The sequence below is a fragment of the Ahaetulla prasina genome, chromosome 3 (assembly GCF_028640845.1).
Source record: "Ahaetulla prasina isolate Xishuangbanna chromosome 3, ASM2864084v1, whole genome shotgun sequence".
In the NCBI taxonomy this organism is placed as follows: Eukaryota; Metazoa; Chordata; class Lepidosauria; order Squamata; family Colubridae; genus Ahaetulla; species Ahaetulla prasina.
The window spans coordinates 413,442-435,005 of record NC_080541.1 but is presented as its reverse complement, the minus strand read 5'-3'; the positions used below and the strand labels follow the sequence as shown (position 1 = coordinate 435,005).

The following is a 21,564-nucleotide window of genomic DNA, read 5'->3' as shown; positions in this document are numbered from 1 at the left end:
GCGAAGGTTGGAGACCGGACGATAATTACCTAAAACAGCTGGGTCCAGGGAAGGCTTCTTGAGGAGGGGCCTCACCACCACCACTTTCAAGGCGGCCGGAAAGACCCCCTCCAACAAAGAAGCATTCATAATCCCCTGGAGCCAGCCTCGTGTCACCTCCTGTGCGGCCAGCACCAACCAGGAGGGACACGGGTCCAGTAAACATGTGGTGGCGTTCAACCTACCCAGCAACCTGTCCATGTCCTCGGGAGCCACAGGGTCAAACTCATCCCAAATAGTCTCAACAAGACAGCTCTCTGACATCCCGCCTGGATCTACCCAATTTTGGTCCAGGCCATCCCGAAGCTGAACGATTTTGTCGTATAGATAACCACTAAACTCCTCAGCACGTCCCTGCAACGGGTCATCTCGTTCCCCCTGTTGAAGGAGAGAGCGAGTTACCCGAAACAGGGCGGCCGGGCGGTTATCTGCTGATGCAATGAGGGAGGAGACGTAGCAACGTCTCGCTTCCCTCATTGCCACCATAGGTAGGTTCTAGTATAGGACCTAACTAGTGTCCGATCAGCCTCCGAACGATTGGACCTCAGGAACTCTCTAGGCGTCTTCTCCGGCGTTTCATCCCCCTCAGCTCCTCGGAGAACCAGGGAGCTGGTTGAGACCTACGCCGGGTCAGAGGCCGCAAAGGCACAACACGGTTCAAGGCCCCCGCCGCGACCCGATCCCAAGCCGCAACATGTTCCTCGGCCGTGCCGTGAGCCAGACCCTCAGGAAACGGCCCAAGCTCCGTCTGGAACCTCTCCGGGTCCATCAGGCGCCTGGGACGGAACCAACGTATTGGTTCCATCTCCCTGCGGTGTTGAGTGGCGGTCAGAAAGTCCAGGCGAAGGAGAGAGTGATCTGACCGTGACAAAGGTTCGATGACTAAATCCCTCAAATCCAGATCCTTCAACCACTGACCAGAGATGAAAATCAAATCCAGTGTGCCACCCCCACCGTGAGTAGGGCCATCAACTACTTGAGTCAGGTCCAAGGCCGTCATGGAAGCTGTGAACTCCCGAGCAACTGAAGATGACATGCCGGTCGATGGCAAGTTAAAGTCCCCCATGACAATAAGTCTGGGGGTCTCCACCGCCACTCCAGCAAGCACCTCCAGGAGCTCGGGCAGGGCTGCTGTCACGCCGCAAGGAGCCAGGTACGTGACAAACAAGCCCATCTGACATCTATGACCCCACCTCACAAAGAGGGATTCACACCCGGCAATCTGAGGTACAGTGGTCTCCCTCGGCTCCAGACTCTCTCTAATCACAACTGCCACCCCCCCACCCCTACCCTGGGCCCTCGACTGATGGAATGCTTGGAAACCCGGTGGGCACATTTGAACAAGGGGGACACCCCCTTCTGCGCCCAGCCAGGTCTCCGTAACTCCCATAAGGTCCGCGGCACCCCCCTGGATAAGATCATGAATTAGGGGGGCCTTATTGACCACGGACCGTGCGTTATATAGCATCAGCCAAAGGCCCGGGCTCTGAGGGTCTTGACCATCCAGGAAACGGGAGAAGACTGAGGGCTCGGGGCGCGCGATCGCCTGCAAACATCGAGCGCGCGCCCCCATAGAACGATATGAGCCCCCACTTCCACCATATCTGCCCCTCCCACTTACCGTACAAATAAGACCACCCTCAACAAACGGAACGCAACCCCCCCATGACCTTCGAACCTATTAACTTACCGCCGCGAGCACACGCAGGAACTGGACCCCCTCCCGACGGGCTTCCTCCAACACCCGCCCTTGCCCTCCCACCCCTTAAAAATGCCCTATCTAAAAAACCCCAAAGGCTCTTTCTCTTCGCATGCCACCTCTGTGGGTCCCAAGACCCGTCATTGAGGCCGGCCCTTGGTAATGAAGTGGGCAATTCCTGCGAGGCGGGGGCACCTCGCAGGCACAAGAGTTCCGGCACTGAATATCGCATAAATGAATACAATAAAAATAAAGTCGCCGAGAGGTGAAACTGTCTCGGGATGGCAGAATATTACACACAATTCATCCAATGAATAACCATTATCTGGTGATACTTCAAATGGTGGCTGGCTTAGAGATGGAAGATGGTATAAACTAGGCAGAATAGCATCCATGATAACAAAGGTATTGGCAAAAATTTCTGCTTACTTGAAAGACTATACATAAGAAAAATATATTTTAGAATGGAAAATGTGGATTGATTATATTCAAAATAAGTATCAGATAAAAAAATATCGAATAGCATATGAGTAAATTTAGGAAATATTTTGTATTAGATATATTTCTGAAGGAGAGGGGAATTGAGAGTGTGATTAAGTGTGGAGAGACTAGAGATTATAATTTAGGAATTATTTTGGATTATGATTGTTAGTTTTGATACCCTGCATTTTGTTCTGGGAAGTCGGGGTGGGGGGTAAGGGGGAGGGGAATTGGGGGGTTGAGGCTAGAGATGGAGTGATGGTTAATGTACAGGGATTATTGAAGATGTATAAATATAATTAAAGTAGGGTCGGGTCTGCCCAGTTACCATTTTAGAACGGTGGGGAGGGAGAAAAGAGACAGTAGAAGGTAGGAAAGAGGAGAAGAGGAAGGAAGAGGGGTAGAAGAGGGAGAAGGAAGGTGTAGGGTGGAGGGAGGAGAGGATGTAGATAAGAGAAGGAGAGGAAGGTCTGGAAAGTAAAAGAAGGTAGAACAGGGAAGAGTGTTAAAAAGGGGGGTGGTGACTGGGCAAGCCCGACTAATTGTATATAACTGTACATTGAATGAGTTGTTTGACATGATTGTAAAAATAAAACTTTTTTATGAAAAAACAAAACAAAAAACAAAGGTATTGATATTCCGCCCAAAGCTCAGTCCTAAAATCCATAAGATGAAAAAAAAAAGGTGGGACTTCTATCCCCGCCAGCGGTGTCCACAGATATTTCCAATAGTTCTTTCCAGGTAGGTCTTTCCAAGTAGATCTTTCCAAGTAGGTTCAAGTAGGTCCCCCAGCAGATCGCAAACTGGTTTCCAGCATCTTCCATAACAGTTCCAAGAACCCTCATGGCCAAAGAGTCTCATACTGGCCAAACAGAATGCAGATGACAATGCAAACGTTACAATCAAAGGAAGAAGCATTCCAAAATAGGCCGGGGAGCCTCCACGCCCACCACACCACTACTTTCAGCCAGAATAGTCCAAAAAATAGTCCAAAAAGTAGTCCAAAAAACTAGGAACCTCTCCAGGCCAGCCATCCACTCCTAAAGCTCCTAGGGCTCCAGGTCCTGTCCAAGGTCTGCCCACTCCCCAGGGCCAGACCTTTCCAGAGAGCCAGGCCCAGCATCTCCAAAGCAGGCCTACATGCCTGCATGATGTAAAAATATAAAAATGCCGCCGATCTCACCGCGGCAAGGAGCTGGGCCTCTCATCATGGCCGAGGGTCTCAAACAGAGAGGCCCCTAGAGGACCATTCACAGCCCTTCGATCCCACACCACTCCAAAGAAGGCCAGGGGAAGGGCGGAACAGGCGAAAGTAGTCCATAACACCGCAGAATAATCCGGCAGGGAACGAAAAAATAAGCCGTGGCCTCATCTCTCCACAATAGACGGGCCGCGGCCTCAACTCACGCCCCATAAGATGGCGGCCGCTCCACCGCTCGCCCTCGTCCTCCGGTCTCAACCTCAGCAGCCGTGAGTCCGAGAAAGTCCGCGGACCTCTCCCACGGCTGCTGGAGGGATCACGCAGCTGACCGGGGGGCGCAAGCGGCTCGGCATGCCATCTGGGCGCTGCATCCTGCCGCAGATCCTCCATCGTCGGCTCCGGTCATTCTACCGGGCCGCCATCTTGCGCATGCGCAGAGCCTTCCCCACTGGATGTTGCGGAAGTAGACTCTGGGCCCCCTCGGCATCTGATTCTGGACACACGGATATGGTTGGGGAACCAGTCGGACGGGCTCCGGGCGCATGCACTGGTGGACTCAGGGGCCACAACAAACTTTATGGACCAGGCCTTTGTGACCCAGTTTGCGGTCCCCGTGGTTCCGGTGGACCCTCCGATGCGGGTAGAGACAATTGATGGACGAGAACTGGTTTCCGGCCCCATTAAATTTGCCACCCAGCTTTTGCGCCTGGCTATTGGGGACCATGAGGAGGCGATCCAGTTTTATGTCACGGTGGACCTTCATTTTCCCTTGGTCCTTGGGTTGGCCTGGCTTCGGACCCACGATCCTCAGGTGGCCTGGTCGCGGAACGCCATCTCTTTCCCGAGTCTGCAGTGCGTCGACCACATCCGCCACACCTGTGCCGGCCAGAACGTCCCCACCGCTGCCATCACCTTGTCTCCTGAGCTGACGGACTTCGCCGACGTGTTCAGCGAGAAGGAGGCGGACCGACTACCCCCGCATCGGCCCTACGATTGCTCCGTGGACCTTCTGCCCAACGCACCACTGCCTGTGGGACGCCTGTATTCCATGTCGGAGCCCGAGTTGGCCGCCCTCAGGGACTTCCTGGACAAAAACCTGGCCCGAGGGTTCATCCGGCCTTCAAAGTCCCCTCTCTCGGCCCCGGTCCTCTTCGTGAAGAAGAAGACAGGGGACTTGCGCCTGTGCTGTGATTACAGCCGGCTAAACGCCATTACGGTGCGGAATCGCTACCCCCTGCCGCTCATCCCGGAGCTGCTGGAGAGGTTGCGGGAGGCCACGATCTTCACCAAGCTCGATCTCCGGGGGGCCTACAACCTGGTGCGGATGCGAGAAGGAGACGAATGGAAGATGGCATTCGGCACCCAATACAGACACTACGAATACACTGTCATGCCATTTGGGTTGACCAACGCTCCCGCCGTTTTCCAGCACTTCATGAATGACGTGTTCCGAGACATGTTGGATCGGTTCGTGGTTATCTACCTAGACGACATCCTGATTTACTCCCGGTCCAGGGAAAGCCACTTTCGACACGTCGGTCTGGTTCTGCAACGCTTGCGGGAGCAACAACTCAATGCGAAGCTGGAGAAATGCGTCTTCTTCCGGACTTCCATAGAATTCCTCGGGCATATCATCTTGCCCGAGGGCATAGCCATGGACCCATGCAAAGTAGAAGCTTTGTGTAGCTGGGAAGCCCCTCGTCGGGTGAAGGATGTTCAGCGCCTGCTGGGCTTCTCCAACTACTACCGGACCTTCATCCCGGGCTTTGCCACACTGACGGCTCCACTTACCCAGCTCCTCAGGAAGAAGGTTGCGTTCCGGTGGGGTCCCCCGCAGCAAGAAGCATTCACAGCCCTCAAGAAAGCCTTCGTCACGGAACCCGTCCTGAGGCATCCCAACCCGCTCCGGCCTTTTGTGGTGGAAACGGACGCGTCCAATGTGGCTCTGGGAGCGGTGCTGCTACAGGCTCCGACAAATGGCGGCACACTTTTTCCCTGCGCTTACTACTCCCGGAAACTCAATCCTTCCGAGCGCAACTACACCATCTGGGAAAAAGAGTTGCTGGCTATCAAGGCTGCATTCGAGGCTTGGCGACACCATCTGGAGGGGGCCTGACATCAGGTGGAGGTCCGAACGGACCATCGGAATCTCGAGCACCTCACCACAGCTTGGAAGTTGAACCAGCGGCAGATCCGGTGGTTGTTGTTTTTTGCCCGGTTCAACTTCCGCGTGACCTACATTCCCAGCGGTCACAACCGGAGGGCAGATGCCCTGTCCCGCAAGCCAGAGTACCTCTGCGCCAAGGACCCCCTTCCTCAACGGACAGTGCTGCCGGCAGAAGCCTTGGCCGCAGCACGGGAACCAGTGGACTTGCGGGCCCAGGTGCGAGAGGCGCAGCGCCAGGACGCCTGGTCGCAGCAAAGGAGAGCGGAGGTAGGCCCCACGTCTCCTTGGACCTTGGAGGAGGACTTACTCAAGTTTCGGGGGCGATTATATGTGCCCACAGGACCACTCCGAGCCCTTGTCATGACCCAGTGCCACGACAACCTTGCAGCAGGACATTTTGGGTTCTTCAAGACCCTCCACCTGGTGACACGGACCTTTTGGTGGCCCCGAGTGCGGCATGATGTACATGCCTACGTGACATCCTGCGTACCGTGCCGGCAAGCCAAGGCCGCCACGGGGGCCCCTCCCGGGCTCCTCCAGCCCTTGCCGACACCCGACAGACCCTGGGGGGCGATCTCCATGGACTTCCTGACGGACCTGCCGCCGTCCTCTGGGTTCACCACAGTGCTGATGGTGGTGGACATGCTCACCAAGATGGCACACTTCATCCCATGCCGCGGACTGCCCACAGCCGCAAAAACGGCCCGTCTCTTTCTGCAGCACATCTTCCGCCTCCATGGTCTACCGGACAGGGTGGTTTCGGACCGCGGAGTTCAGTTCACAGCTCGCTTCTGGAAGAGCCTGATGGCCGCGTTGGAGGTGCAGGTGTGTCTGTCGTCATCGCACCATCCGGAGACCGACGGGGGTACAGAGAAGGTCATCGGTATCCTGGAACAGTATCTCCGTTGCTTCATCAACCAGCAACAGGACAACTGGGCCGATTACCTGTCCCTGGCGGAGTTTGCTTTTAACAACTCTCAGCACACCTCTACTCAGATGATCCCGTTCTTTGCCAATGTGGGGTACCATCCGTGGCTCTTCCCTCTGGCACCACCGGATTCTCCTGTTCCCGAAACGCAGACCTTCCTGATGGAATTGCATGCGGTCCAACAGTTGGTACGTCAGCAGCTGGATCGGGCAAAGGAGGACTACAAACGATCCGCCGACCGCTCCCGACGGGCAACGCCCCCGCTGGCAGTTGGAGACCGGGTGTGGCTCTCCACCAAACACCTCCCGTCCGACCGCCCGGTAAAGAAGTTGGACCACCGATTCATCGGCCCGTTCCCTGTCGAGGCAGTCATCAACCCGGTAGCCTACCGACTGACCCTGCCACGATCCATGCAGATCCACCCCGTCTTTCACCGGTCCCTTCTGATTCCTGAGGCCACACCGAGTCCCCTTCGGTGCCCAACAGCACCCGTCACTGTCGCCGAGGACGGGTCGGAGGAATACGAAGTCCACAGCATACGAGACTCCCGCCGGCTAAGGGTCGTTTCCAATATTTGATCGTGTGGAAGGGATACGGGACTGATTTCTCCTGGGTAGATGCCCCTGACCTGGTGCAGGCCTTCCATGAGCAGAACCCAGCCCGACCGCATCCCGATCGTCAGCCCCGGGGGAAGGGCCCTGCGGTGAGGGATAGTGTTGTGACCCAGGTGCCTGGACCCGGACTCCTGGACTCGGATGATTCAGAAAGTGAGGGAGAAGACCTGGCAAGCCCTGCTTCTCTTGAGCCCTCTCCCTCCCTGGCACCCACTCAAAGGGAGGAGGAGGGGCCGGCAAGGCCTGATTCTCTGGAGCCTTCTTCTGATTTGGCAACGCCCCAAGAACAGTTTTGGAGTGATGCAAGACTGCACAGACGTGACCGGCGCGCGCAGCAGAAGCAGCGTTGGGATAAAGCCAAGTAATAATTGTCATGCAGTGACATCTGCAGAGACTATAAATAGGAGGCGGGACTTCCTGGTTTTTTGTCTTGGACAAAGCAATGAATTTGCGCGGGCAAACTATATCAATGGAGGGAAGAATATATTCGTGAGTAATTCTGGCCTTATCTATAATTTCCTCATTATCTCCAGAAACTTGGCAGGCCCGTGGGTAGACGTGGCCAGGACATCTATCTATGTAAATAAAAGGAGAAAAGGAGGCCTCTGACTGACTCTTTGCTGGGAGTATTGGGGGGGAGGGAAACAGAACAGCGGTGTTGAGTGGCTGTCAGAAAGTCCAGACGAAGGAGAGAGTGATCTGACCATGACAAAGGTTCAGTGACTAAATCTCTCAAGTCCAGATCCTTCAACCACTGTCCAGAGATAAAAATCAGGTCCAGCGTGCCTCCCCCAATGTGAGTAGGGCCATCGACTACTTGAGTCAGGTCCAAGGCCGTCATGGAAGCCATGAACTCCCAAGCTTCTGTCGATGACATGCCGGTCGATGGCAAGTTAAAGTCCCCCATGATCATAAGTCTGGGGGTCTCAACTGCCACTCCAGCAAACACCTCCAGGAGCTCAGGCAGGGCTGCTGTCACGCAGCAAGGAGCCAGGTACATGACCAACAAGCCCATCTGACACCTATGACCCCACCTCACAAAGAGGGATTCACAGCCGGCAATCTGAGGTACAGTGGTCTCCCTCGGCTCTAGACTCCCCTTAATAACAACCGCCACTCCCCCACCCCTACCTTGGGCCCTCGGTTGATGGAATGCTCGGAAACCCGGTGGGCACATTTCAACAAGGGGCACGCCCCCTTCTGTGCCCAACCAGATTTCCGTAATGCCCATAAGGTCCGTGGAACCCCCCTGGATAAGATCACAAATTAGGGGGGCCTTGTTAACCACGGACCGTGCATTGCACAACATCAACCGGAGGCCTAGGCTCTGATTTTCTTGACCATCCGGGGAACGGGAGAAGTCTGAGGGATTGGGGCGCGTGATCGCCTTCAAACATCGAGCGCGCGCCCCCAAAAGACGATATGAGCCCTCACTTCCGCCATATCTGCCCCTCCCACTTACCGTACAAATAGGACCACCCTCACCAGAAGGAACGCAATCCTCCCCCATAACCTTCGAACCTGTTAAATGAACGCCGCGATCACACGCAGGAACTGCCCCCCCCCGACGGGTTTCCCCCAGCACCCGCCCTAACCCTCCCTCCCCTTAAAAATTCCCTATTTAAAAATCCCCAAAGGCTCTTTCTCGATGCATGCCACCTCTGTGGATCCCAAGACCCGTCACTGAGGCCAGCCCTAGGTAACGAAACGGGCCACTCCTGCGAGGCAGGGCACCTCGCAGGCGCAAGAGTTCATGTGCAGAGTATCACATAGAAAAATAAGAAGCGGCAAAAGATGATAAAATCCCAGGTTGGCAGAGCATTAATAAATGATGGATCCACCAATGGATACCCATTTGTCAGATGATGGAACAAATGGGGGCTGGGGCATGATGACAAAGATGGTATAGCAAAAGAAAAAATAGACAGATAGCATCTATGGCAAATAATCCATAAGTAAGGTCCTTGTAAAAGATCTTAATAAGTCAAGGAAATACTGCCAATCCGTCCATAATCCAGTCCTGAAATCCATTGGATATAAGGTGAGTGGCATTACCGTCCCTGCCATCAATGCCCACTGTTGATTCCCGGATGAGTCCCCCGGCAGATCTCAAACCAGTCTCAAAGCCTCTTCCACAGTAGTCACAAAAAACCACTCACGGCCTAAGAGTCTCAAAAGGCCGTGTAAAGTGCAGATGATATTGCACTAATTCGGAAGAAACAAGCCAAAATAGGCCAGGACTCCTCCGACGCCTGCCACATCGCCCCCCTCCGCCAAGCTGCTCTGAGGACAAGCTGCTCCAAGGCCAAAAACCTGTCCACAGCAAGCCACTCACTCCAAAAGGCCAGGCCCAGCCCAAGGCCTGATCATTCCACAGGACCAGGCCGTTTCCAAGGGCCAGGCCAGGCCAGGTATCTCCCCGAAGGGGCCCACAAGCTGTAAAATGCCGCAGATCCCAATGCGGCGGGGAGCAATATCGGAGCATCGCAATGGAAAGTCAGGGCAAAGAAGGCGACTGCAGGGCCGGGAACAACCCTTCACCCCTTCACCGTCCAAAAGTCAGGGGGGGAGGGCCAAAGTGGAAACGCCGATGGAAAGAAAAGGACAGGCCGCGGCCACACCTCAAGGCCTCGTCTTGGGCCTCACCTCACGCCACGGTCTTGCCTCACGCCGGTGGAGCACCAATGCCAATAAGGATGGAACGATGGAATAGAACGCCGATGGAGCACCTCACCACCCGCCATGGCACGCCTTGCGCAATGAAGCGCCAATGATACAAGACGGGCCGGAGCCGATGATACAAGAAATGGCCGCCGTTCGCCGCTTTCCCTCCGGCCCCCGTTCTCCGCAGCCGCAAGCCCAAGAAGGTCCAGAGACCTCTCCTGCGGCCGCCGAGAGGATGATCCAACAGGCCGAGGGGTACAAGCAGCTCGGCGGGTCACCAGGGCGCTGCCATCCTCAGGATATCATCCATCACCGGCTCCGATTCTCCTAACGAGATGCCATTCTCACGCATGCGCAGAGCCTTTTTTTCATACAAGATTACTGACTTTGGAAGGACATGATTTGCAACTAGGATGGCATGCTTTTTTATGGTATGGGAGAAGTAAGATACACACATACTTTGATAGACATTACATAAGAAATGCATTGCTAATGGCATGGGAGAAGATTAGCGATAAATACTATATGAAAATTCCAATATGATTATCAACAATGGAGGCTTTAATACATTCAAATACTTTTAATCTTAGAAATATTGTTAGGTATAGGGACTTGTTAACAGACTGGGGAACTGAAGCAGAAACAAGATTTGGAAGAACAGGGGATTGAGTTAGATTGGTATATGTATATGCAAATATAAGCAAGATATCAGAAAGTTGTTAAACTCAATGGTTTTTATTTAGAAAAGACTGAGCTGGATAGGATTCTCACAGGAACAGAGGACAAATTAATCAAAAAAACGTATAACTTTTTGTTGGGAATTGAGTTAGAAGAGAACAAGCAGGGGTGAAATGCTACTGGATCGGGTGAGTAGTTAGCAGAGATGGGGGCTGGTTCGGAGAACCGGTAGCAATCACTGGCTGGCCACACTCCCAGTCTGCGGCCTGGAGCCATGTGTGAAGGCAGGTAAGCGGAAGGCCACATGGAAGGCAGGAAACTGAGGAAAGCACAGCAGGGCTGCAGGGAGATGATTTAGAAGATAAGGCGATGCTGGCGGGGGGGGGCGGGAGACCCACTGTGCTTGGCCTCGGGGGGACCTGGCAAGGCTTGCTCGCCTTTTGGGCGTGGCGCGCTCGCCTTTTGCGCTCGGCTTCTGTGGGGCCTTTGGCTGACTGCCGCCCGCTTGCCTTCCCCCCTGCATCCAGCCCATGATGGGGAACGCGCCACTTCTGGGCTGGGCCACCTGAAGGGCAGGGTGTGCTCTGCCACCACTGCCGCTGTCAGCACAGAAAAACTCCCCAGTGCAGCACAGTTCCGGGATGGCGGGAGAACCCAGGCAAGCTCTGCCGCTGCCATCGCTACTGCCGGGATCATCCACGTCGGAAAACTCGCTGCCACAGCGCAATTCTGTGATGGCGGGGGAGCCCAGGCAAGCTGTGCTGCTGCCGCTGCTGCCACCATTGCTGCTGCCAGGAGCGTCCGCGCAGGAAAACTCCCTGGGAAGGGCTCTGTCTATGTGCCCAGACCAGGGCTGTGCGTGTTTGTGTTTGTGTGTGTTTACATGTGAGAGAGAGAGAAAGAGAAAGAAAGAGGAAGGGAGAGAGAGAGAAAAGTGAAAGAAAAGAAAAAAAGAAAGAAAGAAAGCTTATGACCACAATTGTGCCCCAAATTTTGGTTGCTGAGAGCATTGTTAAGTGAGTTTCACATTTTACAAATTGGCCACACCCACCCAGTCACATGACCACCAAGCCACGCCTACAGAACCGGTAGCAAAAAAAAATAGATTTCACCCCTGCGAACAAGTAAAGGAAACTATGATAGCTTGGGCTAAAAATTTTGGATATTCAATAGACCTAGACAAATGGCAACAGCTATGGGAGAGGAATTATAAATTAACAATGTGAACTGCATATAAAGAAAATCAATATAAAATGTTTTATAGATGGCACATGCCACCTGAGAAATTGACGAAAATGTTTAAAGACAAATCAGCTAAACTGGAAATGTCATCAGTTACCAGGATCTTATTATGATATGTGGTGGACATGTACAGAAGCCAAAAACTATTGGGAGAAAATAAAGGGTTTTTTAGAAGAAATAACCCAACAACATATTGATTTAAAACCAGAGTTGTTTTTACTGGGGATCCTACCAGAGAAAATTAGTAAACTATTTATCTGATTATGCATATAATTACAGCAGCAAGAATAGTTTTTGTGCAAAATTGGAAAGTAGAGAAAATACCTCTGGAAGAAGAAATTATTAGAAAAATTTTAGACTGTGCAGAAATGAATAGATTAACCTTGATGATTAAAGAAAGAGGATTCAGAATATTTTAAGATATGGGATAAATTTTACCATTGGTCAGAAGAAAGATACAGATAAGCAATGGATAATTATGTAAGAAAATGATAATAGTGTATTTGTGGAAAAATAGTAATAGTTCAAACTGAAGTGAAGAAAGAAGAAACAACAAAATAATGGAACCAGGAAGAAAACACAGAGACGTCATACGGAAGGAATTGCTGATGCTTTAAATGTATGTTTATCTATAAAATAAAAAACTTTATTTTTGAAAAAAACTTTACACTCAGTTTGTGAACTATTGGAAAGCAGTAGGAGAATGAAATTTTATATTCGACCACCTTATGTTGCTAAGTTATTATGCACAAATTTGCAAGTTTCTCATACCTTTCCTTTCATAGATAAGAAGCCAAACTTTATCCTTTTTTCGCGCTGCAGTCATTCTTGGCCAATTTTGCTCCCAATTATCTAGATGGAGATCGCTCATGAGAATGTTTTTATTCCCTTCCTCTATTCTGCAGCCGACTTCCCTGCTGACTTTCCTGGCAGGAAGCCGGCAGGGATGATTGAGAGGAAGGTGGGGAACTTTGATGGTGACTTGCTGCAACATTGCGATTGCAAGCCGGACCTCCATCCATAGTTCTTCAGGCACTCTGTCTATCAGATCTAATTCCTTAAATCTATTGTCACCTCTACTGTATATTCATCAGGGATATATTTTAGCTCATACTTGAGTGGCCTGGGGCTTTTCCCTACTTTCTTCAATTTAAGCCTAAATTTTGCAAGAAGAAGCTCATGATCTGAACCAGAGTCAGCTCCTGGTCTTGTTTTTAGTGACTGTCTAGATCTTCTCCATCTTTGGCTGCAGAGCACATAGTCAATCTGATTTCTGTGTTGACCGTCTGGTGATGTCCATGTGTAGAAACGTCTCTTGGGTTGTTGGAAGAGTGTTTGCTATGACCATCGTATTAACTTGACAGAATTCTATCAGCCTGTGCCCTGCTTCATTTTGTACTCCAAGGCCAAACTTGCCTATTATTCCGGTTATCTTTTGGCTTCCTACTTTAGCATTCCAATCCCCCATGATGATAACGACATCATTTTTTGGTGCTAAAAGGTGCTGTAGGGCTTCATAAAACCGGTCAATTTCATCCTCTTCAGCACCAGTGGTTGGGGCATAGCCTTGGACTACTATGATATTGAATGGTTTGCCTTGGATTCGAACTGAGATCATTCTGTCATTTTGGGGATTGTATCCCAGTGTTGCTGTTCCTACTCTTTTATTAATTATCAAGGCTACTCCATTTCTTCTGAGGGATTCTTGCCCGCAGTAGTATACCTGATGGTCATCTGAATTAAATTCACCCATTCCTGTCCATTTTAGTTTGCTGATTCCTAAGATGTCGATATTCAGTCTTGTCATCTTTTATTTGACCACGTCCAGCTTGATTCATGGATCTTACATTCCAGGTTCCTATGGAGAAAAAATCTTTACAGCATCGGACTTTCCTTTCACCAACAGATACATCCACAGCTGAGCATCCTTTCGGCTTTGGCCCAGTCGCTTCATTCTTTCTGGCGCTACTAGTACTAGCCCTCCGCTCTTCCCCAGTAGCATATTGGACACCTTCTGACCTGAGGGGCTCATCTTCTGGTGTCATATCTTTTTTCCTTTTTGTACTGTCCATGGGGTTTTCATGGCAAAGATACTGGAGTGGGTTGCCATTTCCTTCTCCAGTGAATCACATTTTGTCAGAACTCTCTGCTATGACCTGTCCGTCTTGGGTGTCCCTGCACGGCATAGCTCATAGCTTCACTGAGCTACGCAAGCCCTTTTGCCACGACAAGGCAATAATCCATGAAGGGGAATGACTCTCTATACTCCTCTTAAAAAGAGGGTGGGGTTGCAGTGCTTGAGGGCCAGAAGAAACAGAGGACCTGGACTGATTTCAGCCAGGCTCAGGAGAGGATGCTTATTGTACTTGTGGATGATTGCAGGTGGATCTGGAATGGGGACGGGGTGGGGTTTGTGGGGGCTTTTTACACCAATGATTACGGTATTCTTCCCAACGGACTATGGAGTGGAAGCGCCCTGTGAATGGAGCTGGTTCCAGGCACGTGGATAGGGAAGAGTCCGAGTCTCTGGCTAAAACACTCTCACCCCTCCTTCTTAACAAGTCCTTGAAGTTTCTGGGCGAGGTCATTCATTAATGATCCAGGATCATTAACATGATATATTGGGCCCTAACTGACCAAGTGTTGCTGCTGAGATGTTTTTCCAGGGCCCAGAGACAGTTGCAGGCTGGATGGGGAGGAGCAGGCAGCAAGAACTTAGGGCTGGACCTCCTCCCCTCTGCCACCCCCCACTCCCCGAACAGGCCTTGGAGGAAGGAGTAGAACCAAAGAAGAGCACCTCTCCCCTCCCCTGCTGTCCCAGAAGGATGCCACAAGCCCTGGTGTGGAAAGCCAAGGCGATGGGCTAGGGTGGGTCATCCTTTCCCATCCCAAGCAGCTGATGCCGTCTTAGTGCAACATCCGGGCCTGAAGCTAGACCTTGATAGGTCAAGACCTTCCTTCAGAGACACTCAAGATTGCAGAAATGCCATCTTCCCAATGACCATCCCCCCAGGATGGGAAGTTTGGGGACTGGACAAAATTATCCAATGCTGCCAGGTGGAATGATGACCTCTTTTTTTGGGGGGGGGGAGACACTCCTTCAAGGCAGGTAAAACCATCCTCCAACTGGCTACATGTCACCTCCCTGGAGACCTTGACCAGCAAGAAGGACAAAGGTCTAACAAAGAATTAGCAGAAAACAGTCACTCAAACAGCCTTTCTGCTTCCTCAGGAGGAAGTGGATCAAATTCAGTCCGTATAACCGGGCCAGACCAACCCCAGGGACCTTCGCAGGATAGCACAGCTGAAGTCAGTCTGTATGACTTCATCTGATAGATGCTTTGCAAAACGCTCTAGAGACCTTGTGGGCTTTCTCCTGATCTCTAAGAAGAAACTGAATAATACAAAATGAGGCATCCTCCCAAGACGCTGAAAGGTTACGGGTCTATGCCAGGCCGAGTCCAAAAGCTCCCAGCTTCACAGCAGCCGGCCCAACACCTCGCTCTCCCCAGCAAGGAGGGAGGAACGCGGGAAGAGGGTTTGGCACGTGACCGCCGGACCGGCGCTACATCACCTCGGGGCTGGGATGGGGCGCGCTTTTAAAGTGAGCCCGGGCCGGCTGAGCAGGGAGCAGTCGAGCCGCCGTCGGAGCAGGAGCAGAGCAGAGACCAGCCGGCCGGAGCTTCGGAGCAGCGTTTACAAAGTAAGGCAGAGGGCGCGGGGCGCGCGCTTGGGTCCTCCGCGTTCCCCTGGTCTAGTCCCGGCCCCGGGGAGCAAAAGCGCGCCGGCTACCGGGGTCGCGCTTGGTGTCCCCCACAGGAAGGGGCCGAGTGGGGCGAGAGCTGCCGCTTGATAATGAGGTGCTGGGGACATCCCCAGTTGCCCTCCAGTCAGAGGCCAGACCCGGCCGCCGCCCTGCCAGGCTTGGGACCACAAGCCTTTCTGCACGGAGTGTAAAGCGCATCACGAAAGGCGTCCTGCTTTTCCGAGCTACCGGCGGCGGCAGCGCTCCAAAGAGAAGGTCCCTTGGCCAGGGAGAGCCCTGGGTTCCTACAGACCCTTCTCATGGGAGGGGGTGGGAACTCTAAGCGGGGGTCCCGGCCAGGCTGACTGTCCCCTCTTGACAGCTCTGCAGGAACGGCCCCAGTCTCCTTGGAAGGCAGCCCCACCTGCTGCCGGGAGAAGCCTCTGTAGAGCCAGGACCCTGCTCCCTGCTTCCCACTCAACAATTATGGGTCAGGAAGCACCTCAGCTGCCCTGATGCTCTCCCAGTGTGTCACTTCCTCTGCAGCAGCCCCCCCTCCCCCCCCCGCCATTAGGTCAGGCCACCTTTGCCCCAGGACTCGGCACCCTGCCTGGCCGGCCTCCCTCCCTGAGTGGCAGTTAGGGCTGCAGCCTGGAATCTGGGTGCCTCACTGCCCTCCGGGATATCCAGCTCCTCAGCCTGCTTCCCCAAAATAATTGTCTGGGGTTCAGCCACAACAACCGTCGCCGCCAGCAGGGAAGCGCTCTGCGTCATTACAGGGCTGAGATTGAGCCTTCCTCACCTGGCCAGTTGCCAGGTGGAGGAACCAGCCTGGGGCTGGAGAGCTCACACCTCCCCCAAACATGGATCAAGGGCCATCCAAAACAGACTCCTGGATGGACTAAGCGTGTGTCACTTTCCGAGGCAGCTGGCCCGAGCCTCCCCCCCATCAGCACCATGCAGCTGAAGCCCAAGAGTGGCTCTTGTGCTGCTCCCCCACCCGTGGGCAATGCCCCTCCAACAGAGGCAGATTTGGGTCCCTCTGTGTTGGTGTTTTAATCCCTAATGGTGAGGCTCAGTGGCCCTGCAAAAGTTGAGGGGGGGGGCTGAGGAAATGGGCCCCAGTTTCCCCCCCCCAAAGAAAAGTGCACAGGGCTGCTGCTTGCTGGTAGTGTTAGCTTTGGCGTGTGTTTGTGTGTGTACACACAAGCACAGACCTTAGTTGTTTGGGATGGCCTCCATGGTGCACCCTGTAGCCTGCAGCTGCTTTCAGGGCAGCTGTTTGTCAGGTGCATCCGCTGCTGGGATCCCAGCCCCAATTAGCTGCCTTGAGAAATGAGCTCAGAAGGGAAGCAGCGGTTGCCAATTTGAGTGCAATTGGAGACAAATGGGGTAAGTCATGTCCCACAAGGCAGCAATTAGAGCAATGACAAGAAGTGAGCTAGCAGCATCTGGAGCTTGACTGGACCTACCAGCCATGGCACAAACACCTTCCCTGCTGGGAGCAAAAGGGGTGGTGATGCCTGACCGCCCACTCAGCTTCCTGCCCGCCTGGGCTGAGCCCTCTTGCCAAGGGGCCCTTTGCCCAGTTGGCCTTTTGCTGTAGAACCTGCCACAGAGGAGCAGCTGAGTAGCCACTATCCTACTAATATGGCTGAGGTATGTGGGGCAAGCTGGGTCACTCCACAGAACCCCCCAAATGTGGTAGGAGGGGCTGGGAGCCAGCTGGAAAAGCCCAGCTGGCCAAAGGCTGGAGCTGGGGCATTAGGCCCAGGAGGGGCACATTTCCCAAGGTGGCTGCCCAGGTCCAGGGGTTGCCTTGTTTTGGCCATGCTCCAGAGGTGGCCCTGCACCTGCTACCCATGGCCTGAGGAGCCCTTGGCTTTGTGCCATGTGGCACAAAAGGGTGGTGGAAAAAAATGTGGCCAGAAACCCTGCCAGGTGGGTGATGACTTTTTGGCTGACTTTCTGGATGAAGGACTTGCCCACTGGTGGCTGGCCTGGCCTGGTGAGGTTTCCTGGGGGCCCAAGGGGAGGTTGAGCTGCCTTTGGCCTGCCCTTGACCAAGCCCATTGGCCTTCTCTCTCCCTACAGAGCCATCTGCCACTGCCTGCCCTCACCCGTCACCAGAGACAGCGTGATATCTGCATCCAGGTCCAAGTGATGCCAGGAGACAAGGGCTCTGCCACGGGGTGTCCAGAGGGAGCCCCTATTGTCCAAGTTCGTGAAGAAGCCCACTGGCCCTTTCCTAACCTGATGGATCCCCAGGAGGATCAGGTCATTGCGGGCATCCTGAAGGAGCCTGGCCAGGAGAAGCTGAGCATCCGGCAAGCCATGCACAGGGGCCTCCTCACTCATGGAACAGGCCTGGCCCTGCTGGAGCACCAGGCTGCCTCTGGCTACATCGTGGACTGTGCCAAGAACCGGCTGCTCTCAGTGAGAGATGCCAAGAATGCGGGTCTGCTGGACCGGGACCACTTCAACACGCTCCTGATTGCCGAGAAAGCCGTGACCGGTTACACGGATCCCTTCTCGGGGAACAAAATCTCCCTCTTCCAGGCCATGAGGAAAGGCCTCCTGATCAAGGACCATGGTATCCGTCTGCTGGAAGCTCAGGTGGCCACGGGGGGACTCATCCACCCCATGCACAGCCACCGCCTCCCCGTGGAAGTGGCCTACAAGTGGGGGTACCTGGATGCTGAGATTTTCCACCTGATCTCCAACCCTGCCAACCACACCAAGAGGTGCTTTGACCCCAATGCCCGTGAGAACCTCACCTACCTGCAGCTCCTACCCCGCTGCATCCTTGACTCAGACACTGGGCTGCTGATGTTTCAGGTGATGGATAAGGGGTGCGTCCATCTGGATGAGAATGCACGGAAGTCCTTAAAGTCTGCGACTGTGAAGGTGCAGGTTGGGATTTTCCAAGGCCAGGAAGTCTCTTTGTGGGACCTTCTCTTTTCCAGGTACATCCTTCAGAATAAACGGAAGGAGCTACTGAAGCAGTTCAAATCTGGCTCCATAACCCTTCAAGATTTGATGCAGGTGCTCATCTCCATCATTGATGAGGCAGAGACAAAAAGCAAGTCAAAGCCCATCCAAATGATGCTTTTGCACGAGAGAGACAGAAGTCGCTGCAGCTCCGAGAGGGAGATCATAGAAAAGATCCTGAAGTCCAGGGTGGTCATGATGCCAGCTGGGGAGTTCTCTGGACACAAGATCTCTGTGTGGGATCTCCTCCATTCCAAGTACATCCCTAAAGGGAAGAAGAAGGAACTCCTAAAGCTGTTTGCGACCGGCGTCCTCACAGTTGACCAGATGGAAGTGGTGGTTACTGCCATTGTGGCCAAAGTGGAGGAAGAGAAGGCCAAAATGTTGGGTGCAGGCCAGGAGGACGAGAATCAGTGTGAGTCCCAGGACACCCAAGTGCAGCGATCCTTAAAGCTGATCCAGATCCCAGTAACCTCTGGCCAATTCAAAGGACAAAACATGTCTGTGTTAGACCTTCTCTTCTCTAAATATTTTTCCCGTGAGAAAAGGCAGGAGCTGCTGGAGCTCTATGGGTCAGGGGTGCTGAGCCCCAAGCAGATGGTGGAAGCTGTGAGGAGCACCCTGGAGAAAGTAGAAGCCGGTAGGAAGAGGTTCATGGTAAGGATTAAGGGTCGGAGCCAGGAAGCCTCGGGGAGCAAGCAGGTCATGGCAGCTTCAAGCTCCTCCGCCTCCCAGCAGGCCGATGACTTGCTGAAGGCCAAGATGGTCACCATCCCTGCGGGAGAACTCCGGGGGCAGCAGATGTCTGTGTGGGACTTTCTCTCTTCTCAGTACATCACGAGAGACAAAGGGGAGGAGCTGCTAAGGAAGTACAGGGAAGGCGCCTTCACCGTGCAGGAGATGGCCTCCATGCTCACCATTCTGGCTTCGCTGCATGACCTCTTCTCTACTCTGGAGAAAACAGCTTCCAGAACTGGTGCAAAGGCTTCAGCCCGGGGCTCGCTTGGTCCTCCCACTGTGTCATTTGAGGGGGAAGAAGATGAGGACGAGGAGGAGGAAGACGATGATGAGGACAGTGGTGATGAGGACCAGAAGAAGAAGGATAAGGTCTTGAAATCGAGAATGGTGGAGGTCCCTGTGGGAGAATTCGCTGGACAGAAGGTCTCTCTCTGGAAATTACTCCACTCCAGGTATTTTCCAGAGAAGAAGAGGAAGGAAGTCCTGAAGCTGTACAGGATCGGGATTCTCTCAGCTGACCAAATGGAAACCATTGTCACGGCGGTCGTAACCAAACTTTGTGAAGAAAAGGCTAAAGAAGACCGGCATGGAAGCAGCCCTCCTCGCCATAGCCTGAAAGAAGCCGGGATGGCAGATGTCTCCATAGAGAGGCTTAAGGAGAGAACCATGGAAAGTCTAACCTTTGAGTTTCCCGTTGGGGAGTTCCAAGGCCGGAGGGTGACCGTGTGGGACCTGCTCTTCTCTAACTATGTCTCAGAGGCCAAGCGGCAGGAGCTCCTGACCAAGTATGCCACAGGGGCACTGAACAACCAGGATCTGTTGGCTGCCCTCACTGCCCTCATCACGGAGGCCCACAGCCAGAGGAATATGCTCGGCATCCCGCCCCTCTTTCCCCTGCTGCCCCGGGAGGCTTCGTACATGATGTTTGGGCCCCCCAGGGCCTCCATGCAAGACCTCCTGGCGCCTCAGGAACAAGAAGCCCAGAACAACGGAAAGGTGACCTACAGCGAGGTCACCATGACCACCACGGTGGTGCAAGGGACTGAGCAAAAGCCAGAATAAGCAATGGGCAGATCACAGAACACCGAGTTTTACTTCCAATGTGGGGGGTGGGGGGATGTGGGGCAGGACACTGACAAGCAGCCCTAAAGGGAAAGTGCTTGGGTGGGGAGGGACTGCTGGTCATGAGGGAGCAGGAGGGTGGATCTTCTTGGGTCAGAGAGGCAATTTAGGCAACCAGTGGGAGGCTGAGCCATAGGCTTCTTGGTGCCATGTGTTCGGCTAGACTGAAAGGGGCTGGATCACCAATCTGCAGGGACCAGGAGCATCATCTTGAAGCATCACATTAAGCCACCTTTGTGTTTGTTTGGGATCACACATTATGGGAAGGCAGGCATGTGCTTTGGTGACCTGGGCTGAGGCTTTCTTGTGGTATGTATCTGCTCCTAGATGCGTTAGGTGGAAGAGCCTGACCAGGGTGGTGGTGGGGTGGTGGTGGTGGTGGGCCTTATATCTTTGCCTATGTCCCCTTGGCAGAAACCCCTTGCCTGACAGCCTCCCCTTCACCTTGGCTGGGGCTGGCAAGGAGGGAGTTTCTCAGGTCAGCCAGCCTTCAGCTCAGTCGTGTGACTGCAGGTCAAGCATTTTCCTCCCTGGGTTGCTCCCAAAGATTTTGCAAAGACCAAACTCTGCTTGGGACCCCCATCCATCCTGGTCAGGCCCCCAGATGGAGGATCACTCTGACCTCTGCTAATACTCTGGCTGGGGGGGCTGGAGGGACGGAGAGATCTTAGGCTGCTCCTGTTGGGGGCACTGCTGTCCCGATGCCAGAGGCCAGGACCAGGAACTATGGCACAGGCAGGCTGGGAGTGGACAGTAGAGGTCCCTATCCTGCTGGCAAAAAGGGATCCATCCAGCCCCCTTTGCCCACTCTCATCACCTGCTGCTTCTCTCCCTGGTTTGGGGACTGGGCAAGCCCCCCACCCCCTGGGCTGGGCTGGGCTTCTGCCAGAGAGGCGACTGGTCTCTTTCCAGCTGACTCATCCTGGCAAGCACTATACAGTCCTTGGCCACCTGGGTGGGGTGAAACGAGGGTGGGCCATTGGCCAGACTTGCAAGGGCTTTGTGCGTTTCCACTTGTGGAACCAAAATGAAATCGACCTGTGGGTGACTCCCCCAGCATCCTATCAAGCCCCTGTGTTTGGGGGGGGGCAGGAAGCACGCTTGAGTCAGCTCTACCTTCTACCTGCCTGGGGACAAAGCCACGCAGGGATCAGGGGCTCAGTCATTGGTCTCTGCCCAGAGGTGGTGCTGGGGCTGCAAATGTGATCTGGGACCAGCAGTCAGTGAAGGAGGAGGAGGAGCACAGGCGCTGCAGT

The 21,564-nt window shown here is 53.6% G+C and overlaps 1 protein-coding gene across 1 annotated transcript; it reads left to right on the top strand.

Annotated features, from left to right (window-relative positions):
- The first annotated feature begins 9,898 nt into the window (after positions 1–9,898).
- On the top strand, positions 9,899–20,267 carry LOC131194093 (epiplakin-like). Its single transcript, XM_058174713.1, has 4 exons — positions 9,899–10,061; positions 10,998–11,221; positions 15,167–15,415; positions 17,552–20,267. The coding sequence occupies exons 1-4, from the start codon at positions 9,899–9,901 to the stop codon at positions 20,246–20,248; spliced, it is 3,333 nt and encodes a 1,110-aa protein (XP_058030696.1). The 3' UTR covers positions 20,249–20,267.
- Positions 20,268–21,564: the final 1,297 nt, after the last annotated feature.